This window comes from Adelges cooleyi, unplaced genomic scaffold, assembly GCF_023614345.1.
Source record: "Adelges cooleyi isolate 19-005CV unplaced genomic scaffold, UGA_ACOO_1.1 ACOO_flye_CR_arks_rails_tigmint_CR_PRNA_30, whole genome shotgun sequence".
Lineage (NCBI taxonomy): Eukaryota > Metazoa > Arthropoda > Insecta > Hemiptera > Adelgidae > Adelges > Adelges cooleyi.
Genome location: NW_026095971.1, coordinates 9,189,952 through 9,208,702, shown reverse-complemented (window position 1 = coordinate 9,208,702; position 18,751 = coordinate 9,189,952). Strand labels below are relative to the sequence as shown.

The 18,751-nt window shown below is 33.8% G+C and overlaps 1 protein-coding gene across 5 annotated transcripts in view; it reads right to left on the bottom strand.

The window, feature by feature from the left end:
- Positions 1–340: 340 nt before the first annotated feature.
- LOC126838056 (pituitary homeobox homolog Ptx1-like) overlaps positions 341–18,751 on the bottom strand; it is a 33,478-nt gene continuing 15,067 nt past the window's right edge. For all 5 annotated transcript variants that reach the window (XM_050572157.1, XM_050572158.1, XM_050572159.1 and 2 more), the window contains exons 3-6: positions 13,818–13,928; positions 13,472–13,728; positions 2,441–2,629; positions 341–2,021 (exon numbers count right to left, since the gene is read on the bottom strand). In XM_050572157.1, coding sequence (XP_050428114.1) covers positions 1,536–2,021; positions 2,441–2,629; positions 13,472–13,728; positions 13,818–13,928 — 1,043 coding nt within the window. In that variant the 3' untranslated portion in view covers positions 341–1,535. The remainder of the gene's footprint in view (positions 2,022–2,440; positions 2,630–13,471; positions 13,729–13,817; positions 13,929–18,751) is intronic.

The following is an 18,751-nucleotide window of genomic DNA, read 5'->3' as shown; positions in this document are numbered from 1 at the left end:
AAATATTGTTTCCAATCTTTATAACTGTATTAACTATTTTATGTTGCTGTGTTTTTAAAATTTGTTAGGAAATAATTATAATTAAACTTCCAATAATGTGATGGCTACACATACCGTCGAATACAGCTTGTAACACTATAGTAATGTAGTGAGTTAAAGATACACTTTTCCTGATCATAGACCATAATTATTATGTTCCCCAAAGAAAACAAACTCAAATATTCTGTTTCGAAAATGTATGTATTTAAACACTCTTGTATTACAATAAAACGTTGAACAAAAAAAAATATTATACATTCGTCTAACTACATGATTATATTACAAAATAAACTAGTATCGCTGTTCTTAAAACATACACATGTTGTACAGGGTATTTAAAAGTTATAAAGTATAAGTTTGCATCATGTAATTTATGTTTTATAGTATTTTTGAAGTATCCCATAAATTGTAAAAATGTATACTTTAATAAAATGGTATTTTCGGACAAACGAAGTTGTATTAGTGATTATTTTTTAAAACGGGTACATACTTTACTGCAGAGTTGTAAACCATTTATGAAAATCTGAGATCGACTATTAGCTTTCTAACACATTTAATTGAAAAAGCTATAACACGTTGTTAAATCGTACATTTTAATAAAAACCACAATGTTATTATATGATAACTGAAATTATAAACACCCATTACATGTATTTACATAGTATATATACAAAATAAAAACAAAGAAATTATACCTAAATATGTATTAAAAATTACAATATATTATTATAATAATATTATTTTGGACTAGATGGATGATTTCTTTATATTGCCATAAGAATTAAAAAACAAATCTATTAATCGTATACTCTGTACATTAGTTAAAATTATATTTATACACAGGTATAAACAGTATACTATATTATATAGGTAGGCAAGTATTGATTTGTTTTTTGCTATTCGTTTATAGTGAATTCATTTACACGGGAATTTACGGAAAATGCTAAAAACAAATCCCTCTGGTTCTGATCTGGTCTTCGGAAAGAAAAAGAACCAAGTTTAATAAAATAAAATGTTTAATTGTGCGAATTCGACGAAGGAAATAAACGTTTGGTTCAAAAACGTTAATAATTACAGTGACGTGTTTATCATATTTGACTTTGGTCTTTAGTAGATTGAAGTTCGCATTTAATATAACATATATGTACAAGTTCTCGAGGTAATAAACGAGTTTAACACGCCACTGCCTCAATGAAAAAAAAATTCATCGTTTGGTAAGCGGATGACCGAAGGAATAGTGTTCAGAGCATGGCGGCGGCGGCTGATGGGTGCATTTGCGTTAGCTCGTGTTTGACGGTACCGTCCATTTGGTGCTGATGATGTTGATGATCGGTTCCGACAACGTTCATGTTTCCGCCGACGTCTTCTTCCTCCTCATCGTCATCTTCATCGTCATCGTCGCCGTCGTCTTCTTCGTCTCTGTCGTCCATTTCCTCTTTGAAGTCCAACAGGCCTTCAACCGTGTACCGGACGCTTCCTCCGGTCCGCTCTTCACGTCAGACAGGCGTCCTGGTTCCTTCGCTGCCCGAATTACCACCGCCGCCTCCACCACCTCCTCCGCCACCCCCGCCGCCGGCACCCGTTCCGCCGACGCCGTTAGTGCCGCCATACTGGCACGACGAGGACGACGACCGGTTGTTGCCGTTGATAGCGTTCCCGTTGGGTCCCAAGGAACCCGGCGAACCGGCCGGCGGATAGCCACCGAACCCGGAAGCGTGCTGTTTGGCCTTGAGCCGGAGACTAGCGATGCTGCTGGACATGACGTTACAAGGTTCGGCGGGCCGGTGGTGGTACACAGAATACGGCGTGGTGGGCGGACAGTACGGAGGCCCATTCTGTGGCGCGGGAGAGGATAGCATGGAGCCGGTGGCCGACGTGGCCGCGTTGAAACAGTTGACGGGCGCTTGGTGATGATGGTGATTGACCGTACCTAACGGGTTTACTGACCACGGGAATGTTTTCGAGCCCAATGGGCTGGGCACCTGCGGACGGAAAACCTTTTTTTTTTATTCGCTCAGATTTTACGAATGTTTTTTCAAATAATCAATAATATACCTAGTTATTACTATTACTCGATTTGTGTTATAAAAATGAAATACCCGAATATTGTTAAGTATTACAATATTACAACAGGTATTGAGTAACAACTAACGTCTAACACAAATAATATTATTTCCAAACTGATATTTAAAAACTGTAATAATTTTAGCAATAGGGTTCTGTATAATAAATGAGAGTCCAAAGTGGAAATTATCTTTGGAATATTAAGACAAATGAGATGGCGGAATCTTTTTGTCTTGATAGATTTTAAATAAAGACGTAAAGCAGAATTATTCGAACTTTGTTATAAATGTCATAACGACAATTTTTAAGGACACTAATTGGCTGTAATCGAACTCACCTTAGTTGCCCAATTGTTGTATGACGTGTAGGCCGTGCTGTACAGTGAGTCTGTATCAGTAAACGGCTGCATGAGTCCGTTGAACTGCGTGCCGAATCCGTTTTTGAAATCAACGGCCGCGGCCGCCGCCGCATTCATAGCGTTTCTCTCGCGTTTTCGCCACTTAGCTCTTCGATTTTTGAACCATACCTGTTTCAAAAGACAAACATTCAAACAATATTAGTTTTGATAAAACTTTTTTTTTTTATTAAGTCTAACTTTTTAAAATGTATATTGTATTTGAAATACAATTAGATGTTTTATATGAATGGCCTCAATGGTGCAAGAAGGGATATAAGTCCGTTTTTTGAGTATTTTCATTTTGTGGTAGTTTCTAGATTTTGGAAAGAAGTATTAAAGTTCTATGTAAAAAAGGATCTAATACAAAGCATCATTAGGCCGGTGAGCGTTACCTCGTTTTTGGGTTTCATGCGAAAGACTTAGTCTAAGGGTTTTTATGTTCTCAAAACATATCTCGATGGACTTATGTATCTTCTTACACAATACGATTCAAATAAATTATTTTATTTTATTAAAAACGGTTTGAAATTTCTTTGGCTCTTATACATTACTACATAAGCCTTAACGCGTGTATTAATCGTTGTAGGCAATCGATGGTTATAAGCGTTGAACAATGTTTGGGGAAATTGAATCAATACAATTTTGTTATAATAATTACTGTTATAAAATTACTACCGACGCGACGCTTCGTCTAAAACTTGCACGTATTCAGTTGCCGAAATGAAACGTACTTACTATATTTTTTCGTCGATTTACCTATTAACTATATTAACTAAAAATGCCTTCTGACTACATACTACCGTGAAAACAACTATGTTTTTACTGCATTTGCAAATTATAATTTATACACAAGATGTCACGCATCCCTTATTGTGAAATACCCCATACATATATGTATAAGTACAAAAGAACGTAGTTGTTCTGTTTATACATAGCGTAAAAATCTTAAAAAAACGCCACCGAGGAACAAAGACGTTGTACAGTTTATTATTATAATCTATATATATATGTGTATGTATACAATATGAAAGAGGACAGTTCTTCTGCGATGTCATTAATCTTGGAACTGATGGGCCGGCCATAACGCGGCTGCCACCACCACCACCACGACTACTGCTGCTGTTTTGGCAAAGCGTAAAGACCACAGATACCGCCGCCGGTAAATAACGAGCCCGGAGGGCACCCCACGTTGTCAACATCAATCAGAAAGCTCGTTAATCTTTATTACCCTTGCGGGGTCAAACCGTACTGTTAGAGGGGGAAGCACAACACGGGACAAGAGGGGAGGCAAAGAGACTAAACTGGGGCTCTTGGTAGATACAGCCAGTCCACGGTGTGGCGTAAGTCCCGCCCAAAAGTACGCGCACAAAACCGTCACGTCAATTGTGGCTGTTAAACCGAACATAGTGTTCAAATGTGTGTGTAGGTAAGTATGTACCTAACTGATAATCAAGACCATAATATATTAATATAATAATAAAATAAATAATTTACAAAGCTTTTGTAAAGAAACCAAAATATAAACCATTAAGTATAAAATATTAAATGCGCAAGTGTTAAATTTAAAAACACTGCTAAATCTATCTTTTGATGTGTGTACTCATATTTTTGTTTAAATATATTTTAGTTGGTTCAAATTTTAAACATTTATTTCATTAAACGAAAAATTGCAAATGCCGTTTATAATTAATTCAAATACTGAAAATGAGTCTATAGTCTATGTATAAGCAAATACTATGTGAAATTTAAGTCATATTGTTTTGGCTTTCTTGTAAAGTATAAAAAAACTCCATTGAATGCTCACAAGCAAATTCGATAAACATTTCCTTGTAAGTGGCATTTATACAATCAACTAGTTTCGGTAAGGATTTTGAAGTATGAACTATTGGGGACGCATGTTGTAGATATAGATATCTACGAGTTTTGGAGAATTTTCATTTAAAAGTCCAGCAATTAGTTTTAAAAATAAGGAAAAACACTGCTCTTAAATTGTTGAGATTTTTTATTTGAATTCTTTTGTCTTCTGTTTCAACAAGATATTTGGCATAAATACTGTTAAAATGGTTATCCAATTTTTTCTACTTAATGTATTTTTGATGGTGAAGTCAGATTTAGTCAATCAAGTTACTTTAAAAAATTACTTATAAAACTTTCATCTATTTCAATACAAAAACTTCGTAAAAGTCAATATTTTGCACAATATGATACTTAATTTTAAAATTATAAAACATAACAAATTATCGAATTATAGACGAAGGGATCTAAACATATACCTCAATTTAAACAAAATGAACTATAACCCTAGTATTTATGTTGAAAAGCAAACGATGCATTGTTCACAGGTTAAAACGAGATAGGTACTACGTTTTTTTTGTTATTATTTACTCTGTAGGCACAATAAAAATACCTAAGGGTTGGTATGGTATTTCCCTCAACGCAACCGTCTTAGAACCAAAGGTTTCATACCGTGTGGTCATGTTAGTGTTTGTCGGGTAAACAAACGAAAACAACTTAGAACTGATTGCATAAGAACCTACCCTCACAGTATAGGTTGACTTGTAAATCTGCATCTGTACATGTAGGTACATATATAACTAACAATGTTTTATAAATATAATAGAAGTTTAAGAATACTATAAGAGTAGCTTTTGTATTTGTTATGTATAATTGCAAATTGAAATATGTAATTTTTTATCCGCAATCAAATTACAGTAGACAAAATAATAGATTATTATTATGCGTTTACAACGAAATTGTCCTTTATCAAATCGAAAGAGGAGAGAAAAATTACATATATTTTTTTTATTATATTCAATGTATAGTCAAACATTCGATGTTTTAGAAAATACATTTTTTAATATTATCTTAAAATTTCTGCGTGATAACTTTTTTTTAAAGGTATCATTTTGATAAAATGGTATACGTCGTTTGTCTAAAATGTTGTCCTCTTTAAATTTCACTATAGGTGTTTTTGCGCGAAAATCATCTAGGCTCGAGTAAAACGCATTTTGCGAGTAAGGTTTTTACGCAAGAAACTTTAGAGTATAACGTCGTCTTGAGATAAAGAAGCTGATGAAATATCTTAGTATTGTCAGTTTTGCAACTTTTTGAAGGGTTTTCCTTTAAGGGAAAAACTAACGATTTTTATTACTAGTTAGTGCTATTAATCCCTATTAAAGAGCTGTATATAATGTATAGGATTATCATAATAGCATAATATACTATGTCTGTTCATTTTACAAAACCGAATAAATATAAATTATGCCTTTCCGATGACGCGAGATATTTACATATGGATAACAACAGTTTTTGGCGGCCAATTTTTCATTTACGCCGGATTATCGACGGCACAACCAATATTACAATAACGACTATTGGGCGTAAATATCAAACGACATTTATAATGCGCACTTTCTCCCTCTCTCTCTCTCTCTCTCTAGATTACGTGAAATATATATTTCATAATACACGCAAACGCTAGCGTTAATTTAAACAGATTTAACGCATTAAAAATATTTTATACACACACATATTTTTTGCATTAAATTATTATTGCTATTATAATATACTGCGCGGCCACGATACAATAGTAATAACAAATAACAATAATAATAACGTGTATGCATGGGGTTAAACGACGGCACGTGCAGATGAAGTAAAATATCGAAAAACACCCGGGAACCGTTTTAAATCTCGTCGGGTCATAAATTGATTCTTTTTGTCAAAACCGAGGGGGGGACGAACGGACGGGGGCCTGAGGGCAGGCGGAACCTTATCCCGGTCGTTGGGCGCATACTCGCGATACATAATAATAGTATACACTAGTAAGTATAGCTACTGCACGGGTTGATCGATTAACAACGCCTATTAATCCGCCTGATGGTGGCAATCCGACCGCATTTGTGTATCATCAATATCATTATTATGTTTAAATACTAACTATGATGACCTTAGGTTTTCGTACGATTTACTTGTATAAAACCGGCTAGAAAATATCATGGACCTAATTATCTATAATATAGTATATAATCTACATAATTCTTAAGACACTTGCAACTCCTATGTCAATTGAGACAAGACAATTATATGGACGATGATTAAGCTGCATTTTTTTTTTTTATAAAAGAGCTTATATGGGTTTTTATACTAAGTGTATAATTTTTAATAAAAACGGCATGATTTTTTTTCGAAAAAGATTAAGTGAACAACAATGTTTAACAAAATACAAACATAAAATAATGTCTGATTACTGAAATTAGGGACAACTTCATTATAATCAAAATATAGTTTTTACACTATTTGATCAGATATGTTCGCGTTTTTTGTAAAAACACACAAAAACGATTAGCCAAGTCCAATGATTTTATAGTACCTATTTTTAAAACACATGTGAAGCTATCAATATATTTAACAAAGTATTTTAATAAAGTACCTATGTATAAAAAATTAGTAAGCTGTAAATGTAAAAAATTGCACTTTTGATACAATTTACTCTTTTTCTCATAAAAATAAACATACCATGATTAATTCATTGCAGTATTACAACGCTATAATTTGTTTTGTTTTAAGTGATCTGTTCACCAGGCGATGACAAATATATATGTCTAAATAGTGAATTCTGTTTATAGATCTATCTTTTCGATTTACTCCCCACGCATACAACTATTAACATATGTGAATGTATTAAACATCTGTTCAGGTGTTTTATTAAATTTTACAGCAAATTAATCACTTCTTGATGCAATGAAAAAACCGTTGACTATGTAATAATATTAACTAATATTATGTTACAACATGTTAAGGTTATAAACAAATGTGTGTAAATATTTTCTAACGACACCGTTATATGACTTTATGAGTCAAATAAAATATCAAGAGAAGTAATGATAATTTTTTAACATAAAATAATAACGAATCATAATATTTGTTAATTAAGTATAATTATTTCACGCGTGTCGTGGCCTTTTACAACCTTCATGTAAGCAAAATACATAGATAGGTATTATAATATATAACATATATATATATATATATCATATACATATATATAATATACTGATTAGCAAAACGGTAAATTAATGAAAAACAAGATGTAAATTATTAGCTTTAAACGGAATAAAACTATGAGTATTAAAATTGTACTTTACATTTTTTCCTTGTGTTGTCAGAAATATTGGTACCTCCACCACAATTAATTTTCCGAAGAGTCCCGTTGGTAATTATAAGTATTTTCATAAACTTATTGAGTTACTTAAATAGTCCTTTGTAAACTAAACTGGTATTTAATTATTTTTAATCATTAAGAGAACTTTTTGGGTCTGAAAACTATAAGCGCAAACTGGAAGCGCAATTTTTAACGTAATTTATTTCAGATATCTATTATTCATATCTTATTGGAGGGCAAGGATTACACAAACGCATTACCCTGTGATGCACTCTTGTTGTGGGCCTTAGTGTCATAAATGCAGTTCATCAAAGAGAATGCATTAAAAAAACGTACATACTACACAGATTAAACGGAATAATCACACAATTTTCACGGCTCTACTCGCGTCGCTAATCTAATCAAATCCAAACCGTTTGACATTACATATATATATATATACATATATTATTAGGGGAAGCTTAATAAAGTTTTGATTGCTCGAGATTCGTCTTGCGCATGTGTGTTTTAAATCAAGCATTGGTTTTAGGGTGGTGAATCCGGGGGTGGGTGTGTCCAAATGGTAGAATCGATGTAATAACAATAATAATAATAACACTAGTATAGTAGTGTGTGGATTTCCGCGGTTCGCAATAAAACAACAGTTTAGGAACGGGTGGGGAGAGGGGGGGGGTGTACACTGTTTGTGACGGGGCCGAGTACTAGGGACCTTGGTTTATTATGTTTTGGCCGACTTAAGCATATGATCCTCCGGTAGGGCGGCGGTCTCGTGAATGCCAATAAAACCTTTACGCCCCGCGGCTAGTCAATGAAGCAATACACAGGGGTTGGTGGGGTACAATAAGAGAGACCCAGTGGCAGCCGCGGTGGGTCCGACTTAATTGAACTTGTCCGCGACCATAAGCGAAGTCATTCGTCAAAACCTGGCAACAGTATACCCTCCTCCGCTGCGAGACACGTGACTTGCTATAAGGCTTCGGTGTACATTATTCTAATTCGAGACGGACATCCTCCTTCTACCCCGCTTCCTATCCAACCCAATGCGTCGTGGTAATCCCGTTTGTGCGCTTTGATTATATAAAACATCCGCGTGACCATCGCACTTTGTCTTCCCCTAGCCGCGACAAAAGCACCCATATTATTGTATACAAAATTATTCCTTTGTGACGTCTAGAAAATTTAGGATTGGGTCTTTCAAAATCCTGATTAAAAAATAATAATAATAATTAATAACAAATGTTTCTATTTTCAAGTCTTGAAAAACATTAATATTGATAAACTAACGTCTATACATGAGTATAGAATAATCAAAAATTGTTTTAAAGCAATGCTGAACGATAAAAAAAAGAAAAATTACAATTAGTTACCCCGTATCTACAGATTCATCATAAAATCGATCATGTATTGTTTAATAGGAAAGTATTAAAAATATTGATTACTGGTCATTACTGCGTACACAATGACTTTTTTCAGTTAACATTTTATCTATCCGTCAATCCAGTAAGTAACTATAGTAAGTTGTCTTTTACACATCACAGTTTTAGCTTCAAGTTAAGACCATCTGAGGTTCATAGGCGCAATTTCAATTTTTAACTTGGGAGGGCTGGACATTTTTTAAAAATATATATATGAGTAAATATATTTTTGTATTTCAAAATTGTATGCATAACCTATTTTTTGGGGGGCTAAGCCCACCCTAGCCCCCCATATTTTCGCCAATGCTGATGTCGGAATAGAGAGAGACATTTTGAACATACCAAGAGGATTTTGTGATTAATCTGAGGCATATAGATTGGTTTAATTTCTTAAAAATGTATTCTAATTTTAAGTGTATTTTTTTAAAGGAAAAATTAAAACAATATAATAAAAATGATTTATTGGAAAGCGTAATGATTTAAATCCATTTAGCTAAAATAATATAAGATACATTCTACAAATCAGAACCCTTTAATAATAAATTATGTTCTTAATTGCTTTTCTACTAATTAGAGTTAACGCAGATACCACGGTTGAAACTAATTAAACGTGAACAGGCAAATTGTAATAAGTTGTTTTAAAAAGTAAGATGGTAAACTCAATTTCAGTTAAAATACATTGAATAAAAGTGTGTTCGTTAAAAGTATATTAAGTATACAGTGTATGGTATAAAGTACTACATAGCTTGTGTCCCATATACATGATCCCTAGCTTTATATTTTAATTCCAAGCTACTTTAAGGATAAGGCCTGTAAGCCGATATGATTTATTTCTCGAATGCGTTTTTTGTTTGTTTGTTATTCTCAGCCTTAAAAATAATTTACTGTTAAAATTGTGTGACTTTTTGTTTGCAAACACCCATTATGTATGGTAAGTAAAAAAACACGGTTTTTTTCAAGAATTGTTCAACATTAATGTGTAAAAAGTAATTTTTATAAAAACCAAGTAAGTTCAATAATAATAATAATTATTATCATTATATATTTTTTTCCGATGTGGCTGAACATCAGTTCATAACAACTATGTTACGGGAGTAACTACATTTATTATCTATGTTATTTTCTAATATATAAATAAACTGAAATTTGTTAATTTAATATAAGACAGTGCATTTAACCAACTAAGCCATATAAGACACCTAGCAAAAAACGAATAATACGTACAAAGCTTTTAACTCGTAGAATGAATCTAGATTTATTTTGTGTCTCCATAAACATAACTATAACAAATTATTTGGCTAATATAAAAATGTGGTATATGTAAATTACATGTAAATTTCAAATTAATTGGCCATGAACAAATAAATTTCGTATATTATGTTGTTTCTTTGAGGGATTAAATGACAACAATTTATGATCCGTTAGACGTGTCTCTTTTTGCATTATTGTATAAAAATAAAAATGAAGAAAGTATATAAGAATATATACGAGTAAATTGTATGTTACCTACTGTAGGCGCTCAACTACGTTTGGTTTTTGGACTATCTTCTGAGAATTTATTTATATTATTTGTATTTGCGAATTACAATATACGTACTCTTTGTGGTATTTATATTGATATATCTCGTTTTCGTTCACTTATTTATTTTTAATTTCCATTTTGAAATAAACGGTTCGTGCTTTTCAGAACGTGAACAAAATGGCGTTTGGGTTATAAATCACGCAGAGTGAAGGTGGTCTGTTCTTGCCGTCACATAAATCTTCTGCTTTTCCCCGCGACCAGCGTTTTATTCATTTTTTCCCCTCTTTCTTATTCTTTTTTTTTTACTAAACCACTCGGAAATTCTCTCCGTTATTTATTTTATTTTTCATAAAAAAAACCCGTAGAATGTAGAAAAAGTCTCTTGCCCGTCAATTATTAAAATAAATCGAATACGTTATAATGCTATTTTATAATATGCATGCTACGATAGAAATAGTGATGGAGAATTATTAGGTTTTTTATTAGTGTATAATTCTTATATGTAATGTACAACTATTTTCTTATTATTAATGAATCGAATCCTTGAAATTCACAAAACATTTTTTTAATTCTATTAAGTGTCATCGTACACCCATGTATACACAGTACACAGTACACATAGTAGGTACATATGGTACATAAAATATAGTGTTCCGCTGGTAATATAAATAAGATAAGTGTGTGTATGTACATATATACAAATATGCGTCTGTAGATACAATAAAACGTCGAGTGGTTATGCCCGGACCGCAGTATTTACCATGTTGTAAAACACTGCACTAGACCCTTTTTTTTTCCTACACAATATTTGTCATCCTATCTGTCCTCTTATTTGACTGATAACACAATAACATGTGTAAGTACAACGATTACACGTGTGACGGCGTATTGACTTTTTTCGTTGAAAACCAACGCCGACTGATTAGAATATTTATCGAGAATGTTTTTTTTTTCGTTAAAAAAAAAATCGGTCAAAAAACGTATAATATTTGTGTTTGGCACACAAGCAAGCGAGAAAGAGTTATAAGTACTATTTACTTTATAATGTTTTTTTTTCTGCGTTGTCGCACGTTTAAAATCAGGTACGAAAATATACATATCATGTTAATTCTGCGCCATTACAGATATTATACACACATACACAATCTAATAAAACTACAACTAATTTTGTGAAAACAGGTACTATGATATTTTGTATTAGTTGATAGTCCTTTCACATTGTGATACTTGTGGTTTTGATGTGGCCCACATCGTTTTTATAAATCATATTAAACGTAAAAGGGAAATTAAATTTAATGACGGTGATACTCGTTAAATGTGTTAAAAAGCCATATTTATGCGGTTTTACTGCGCTCGATTCGAGCTTACGTGCTTATAAATACCGCACGCAGGTCGTATAAAAACAATAATCTCTCTGTTGAAGCCTAACCCGGTGACCGTATATAGCAGCCGGTGAGAGGAAAGTAAAGGGGAAGCGCAAAATGGCGAACGAAAAATCCAGATTGTCAACCCCCTCGTTGGGTGTACTTTACCTATACATGTATAATAGTTTAAAACCGCCTGTTGGCATGCGGCCGAAAACAGAGCTCAATACTCACACGTGTATTTATTATACATTATTTTATTTTATTAAACGCATAATATATACATTCAATGAGCGTGTTAATGGTTTGTAACTTCTAATTTTTCGCCTTTTGATAAAATTTATTTATAAATAATGATAATACATATAATTTCTAGAACGGAAAACTGCCATTCAGGATATCCCACGATTATCAATAGAACAGAGAAAGCGGCAGTGCTTAAAAAATGTATTTTCGGTCAACAACATTACAGATTGATCCATTCAACGTAAGACACTCATTTCTTTGAATATAATCAGAGTGATACATCATTCGAATAAAACTTTATCTAAATTAACATATTGTTCAAGTAAAAGTTATTCGAATAATTTAAAAAATAATTATTTCAATCATTTTTTTTTATTCGATTATTTTTTGTATTTTATTATTGTACATTATAAATAATCTATGTAAAGTCGCAAAAAAACTAATTAAATATTTTGGGTTTAAATTGTGTGTAATAAATTACAGCTGTATTGTTTGTATATGGGTTCGAACAAACCGATGGTGAGTTGGTTGTGCACGTATTAATGCGATTATACAACGTACACATTGTAATATGGATGTTAAAAGCCGACGAGTTGATTTAAATAGTAATTTGCAATACTAATAATATCGGTCGATTTGATACCGTAGACGGGCACTGTAGAGTAATCCAAATGAAATGGACAAGAAAATTGGATGAAATATAGGGAGTCGAACAGAGGAGATGTGGGGATATTTGATTAACATTTACAATAGTAACGTGCTAGCGGGACGTGAAAGCCAAAACTGCAGTCTAAAGCCGCGACTGAAAAACTGACAACGTTCAGACACGCCAGATTTAAACGTATAATATGTATACAGTGTACATCACTATTAATATAAACCGTAAAGGATTATCCCTACAGCGATACCGCCTCCCTCGTCCATCAGTGCGGATGACTTTGCCCGCCACGCGAGCTCCCGTGCTTTTTTTTTTTTTTGTCAATCGGTTACTCATTTTATACTCCGCTTACCCTAGTCCGGCACCGCCACCACCACCGCCGCCGCAAAAGGGACAATCCCGGGGATTGTTAGGGATCCGAAAACGTTGACGCAGTGAGCCCTGTGCAAATCCAATAACCAGTAGTCGGATGATAAAAATAATCATTTACGTTGATGCCCGGGGAAAGGGTAGAGAGAATATGGGAGAAATTAAAACCGAGAAATACACGTCCGAGCGACACGTCCTATTTACATGCGATTAGTATGCTGTTTTACACTCACCCGGACTCGGGCCTCGGTGAGATTCGTCCACATGGCTATCTCTTCTCTGGTGCTCATGTCTGGGTAACGGTTCCTAGTAAACGTCGCCTCCAACTCCTGAAGCTGTTGCGATGTAAAGTGTGTTCTCTGTCTCCTCTGTCGTTTATTGTTCTTGTTATTTTTTAAGTTGGGGTCCTTACTGTCGTCGGTGACCGCCCCTACGCCCGGGTCGATCCCTTCGGTTTTGATGCCGGTGGCACCGATAGCGTCCGGTCGTCCTGCAAAGTCATTTCGTATTAGATTAAGAAACTCGCAAACATCTTTATTTGAGAGCACCCGCTTGGCGTTAAGTCCTTAGGATAGTTACCTTTTCTGTCCCGGTTTCTACTCCTGGACGATCCGAAGTTCAACTGCGACGTGTGGTCTGACGTAAGACCGTGGTGATTGTTGTCCCGGAAGTCTCCCGTCTCTGCCCATACTGGAATCATAATGTATCGATTACTAAACTTCAATACCTAATACCATAAAGGTTGGGCTACAATTGCGGGCATCGATAAGCAAAAATGTACGCGTGAATATCAATTTTGATACGCAGTAGTTTTACAAAAAAAATAAGTATTATTATTGTTCTGTTGCAACTGAAGTGCTTGTCAGCACTCCATTGAACATCTATTAAACGTGTGCAACGCTGCCAAACGGTGTACGGTATCATATAGGTAATAGGTATATATTATAGGGTCATATAATAATATACTATGTATTTAATTGTTGGCGCCTGTTTTTATTTCTATTCAGCGCTCGCCGTGCTATCACAAGTCAAACTTGTCCCCAAAGCATCCCAAGAAATAAACCGAATAAGTAAAACGGAATATAAATCATAAAGACCAAAGGCTATTAATAAGGTCAATATAACACATTTATATTAAAAATGATTATGAAAATAATATATATATTTTATAATAAGAAATTGTTAGTTGAATTTATCTAAGTTGAAGTTAGGTTGATAAATTTGAGTTCATCAACAATGATTCTGGGTTAAATTATACATAATATAAATGATAGTAGCTAAATTGTTAGAGGCTTAAAGGAGTTTTAAGAAATAATCACTTAAGTGGACAAGCCTCCACACAATTGACTGTTTTTTTATGTAATATATACTGTGAATTACATTTGCTATTAATATGTTTATGTACGTAGCTTAAACAAAAGTGGCGTGATAAAAATTAGTTTTTTTATTTCAGGAGTTAACTAATTCGGCTTAAATAGCACACGAGAACTTAAATAAAAATAAACATAAATAGATTTATTGATTTATTAATATATTAATTAATTAGACAGTCCCTAATTTTTGTATTTTTTTATTCCGATATTATTTTAATATATAAAAGTATTCTATAAGCTGATTCTTATACCTAAAAAATACTTATATACAACTGTATTTTTCTCCGTTTTTTAATTAATTACAAATGACTTATTCGTCATATCTGTAAAAATATATGTATATGATTTATACGTATCTTTAAAACATCACGAGAAAAAATACATAGTTGGCCCAACAAAAATTATGGTTAATATAAAGACAATACATTTCTAGTTGGGTTAACTAAATAAATAGTTGGGCCAACTAAAAATTTAGTTAGACCACCTATGTATTTTTCTGAGATTGTTTCTAATTTAATTACGTTATTTTAAGATAATAATGTCTAGTAAAGCATATTTAAGGTGAAAGTGTTAGCCTTCAGAATTTTTTTGTAAGTTTAAATTATATTTATAATTTTTTAAGTTATGACGATTATAATGAAACATGTATTTTTTAGGTCTAAAATCAATGGGGGGGGGGGGAATATGTCTCCATAGGAACCACTTAGAGTTGTCCTAGAAGGCTGAAATTTTAAGTATTTCTTCATTTTAAAACATAAATATTTCATAAGGTTGAAAAAAAATGTTTTGAGTCTGCTGTCGATAAACATTTTCGAATATTCAATAATGTACTTCAATATTGTCGATAATGCTACAAAACGTTAGTGTGCATTATTTTACTCGTTAAGAACAGTTAGTGTACTACATAATAACACATAAGACCTTGCGGTCTTTTGAGGTGCGACTTGCGTTTTCGTATCGGTCTTAAGTCACGTACTGAAATTCATATAGAGATTGCCAAAATATAACGTCCGTCCGGCTATTTCGGTATCCGCATAAATTACATCAAATGATCGTTGTCCGTCGCTTCACCCACCACCCCTTGAGTGCTCACACATCCTGGACCGTCTCAGGAAAAACATAAATAAATTATCATTCCAACACGACGACGCTTGTATACATATGATTTGTGACATGAGACTGCTACTAGTCGCGTAAAGGGAACGCTCAGACTGCTCGGGTCGTCGCCTAGTGATTTATCGGCTTACAAGCTGTAAACAGCTCTTTTAACACGTATAATCGACTGGCCATTAGCAGTGCTCGTCTCGTTTTTCTCAACCCCCGGGGCGATAAAACACCGATGACAAGTCAGACCGGCGTGCGCCACTAGACACGTTTAATATAGTACATGTACATAATATATACGTATAGGTAATAGTGGTGTGCTTCTTTGGCGAAGAAAATCCCACCACTACGCGGATGATCGTGTTTGACGGCTCTTGTCGAGATCGTTTTACAGGAAGAGCTGTCTGCAGAAAGCATATAAACGTTCGGTACTGGGGTAGTCTTACATAATTTATATATATATATATATATAGATACCTATATGTTATACGAAAAACGTGACCAAATCGCTGCAAACACTTGGATAGTGAAACAGACAACGGAGCGATTTGTGCGAAGAGTAGACACGTGGTCGACGTGCAACGGCAATTTGTCGTTTATTTTTTTTCCCTCTCGTAGTCATTATACCTCGTAAATCAAACGACAACAGCGTCTTATGGATCAAGTATAGTGGGTGGTTATAAAGTTGTCTCGGAGCATGCGGCATCCGAGGGCTGGGGAGGAAACGATTCGGGTATTTGTACTGGATAAACGCGTTTGATGCGAGTGTTTTTTATCTCACGACACAGCTCGTTCTCACGTTTCAACCGCAAAGACGTCTTAAAAAATGGATCAAGATTTACAGTCCAATAGTCTTCCAGTACGAACGTTGAGTGAAACAAACGGGCTATAAGAATGTACTCATATTCTTAGAAGCGTATGGTAGAAATGATGACATTGTTTTGTTTTCATTGAACCCTAAGATATAGTAAGAGAAGATAATAAAAACCCTTATGAAAAAATAACTAATTACTACTCTCTTCGTCAGGCGTACATCCAATATGTGATTGAAGGGGCGGTTAATGCATTTATCAGGAGGGGAGAAAGAAAGGTACGGATACTCGAATATTTCATCCATCCCCCTAGAGGAAAATTTAGTTTTTTCAATAATATAATAACTATTATGTAAAAACATAGTTATAAGCCCGGTTGCACCAAACTTGTCGTTATTTATTGATAAATTATTTACCACCGCAATAAACTAACTTTTGTTAAACTTTATCTTTTGTTAAACTAACATGTGTTTAATTTACAAGTGTTGCTCAATCGTTGTTTTATATTCAGGTTATTACCTGTATACTGGTTATCGAATAAATGGCATCAGGCATCAGCAGTAGGAGGTAATATTATTATCATAAAGGGTCTAATTAATGATAATTCCATTATCATCACTTTAACGCAAAAAATTGATAACAAAATTTAACTATTCATACATTTTTACACAGCGATAAATGACTCTTTAATTTAACTTGTGATAAAGTACATTTTTAACAACAGATAAAATTTAAAACATGGTTTGTGCAACAGTATTTATTTTAACTCCAGTTAATCGAGTTTAGCTCTGTGTAAATATTTGGTGCAACCCGGCAATAGAGTGTTAAAAATGTTTTATTACTAACTACTAGTTTCAGTGTTTTGCCCCTTAACAGGTTACATAAAATTCACATTGACAAAATTATTAAAATTAACAACATATCAAACTCGCATACAATTTTTTTATAAAATACACGTATAGCAAATAGTAATACATTTGTGTTATCACTGATATATTTAAAATGTGTAAGTAAATACTAAATAGAGGGTTATTTTTGTATATTTAAAATATTGATAAATCCATTATTTTTTATTTCTTTATGAATATTATAACTTTCTAAAACTGAATTTAAATATTAATTATTTTGGGTATTTATTATGATTATATATTATACATTAATATATAATCATAATGTCAATTTTTTTAACAATAGTTAAATAATTCTCTATAGATAATATTGGTAATATTATGTCCAGTTTTAAAAACATGTTTAGCAATTGTAATTTTGCAATAAATTTCAAGCTAATTTGCACTCCCCCTTGGATCTGCGCCTGTCTTTTATCAATACCACGTGTATACCATTTGACAAGACATATTGATTGCGACACGATAATTGGCGGTATTTAATGCTCTGGATAATACACGGATTTGGTCCTACGTTTTGGCAAGGTGAATCATAGTTTCCGGCTGCTGTGTGTACTTCCGACTTAGTGTGTAGACACAGATACATTTTAAATTAGAACGTAAAATATCATTAAGACTTTTAATAGTAATATCGTTTGGGCGTTCGAGCGACAATACCGGTGACCGATTGGTTCGCACGTAAATATAAATCATGCAAAATGTAATGTGTACTTGAATTAAAGCGCATAGTGCGGTTTGGTAGCTCACACAAACTTCTGGATAAGCCGGCCGAAGGGTCGTCGGTGATGTGTTTGCGCGGAGGAGACTAGGAGTATAAGTGCGACAAGACCGACCAACCGAATGGCTAAACTTTGGACTCAAATGAGTTCAAACTACAAACCCATAAACGTCCGGAGAAGTCAAATTGATGAGTTATAATATGGATTGGCCCGACCGGTGATTGGAGAACCGTGAAAGCTGATTATTTGGAAAATCGCATCTGACATATTATCACGAGTGACCGCACCAGTGCGGGACGCACGGATTGGTTTTGGGAGGCGTACAAGAAGGGCACAATATAATAATAAGCCGCCTCGGTTTGTTTAGCGCGTGTCCGCACACTAATAAGGCCGAGGGTCTGTATGTATATCAATATATGGTGACGGTATTGGATATAGGCCTCCGGTAGGACGAGAGACACGCGAGATCTCGTTTAAATGTAAATAAGAGGGATAATGCCGATCGGTTTCCGGTTGTGGCGGTGAGGATAAATGAGCCGCGGTGGAATTGATATGTATATAAATAATATTATATAGCACCGAGCAGGAACACCAGCTGCA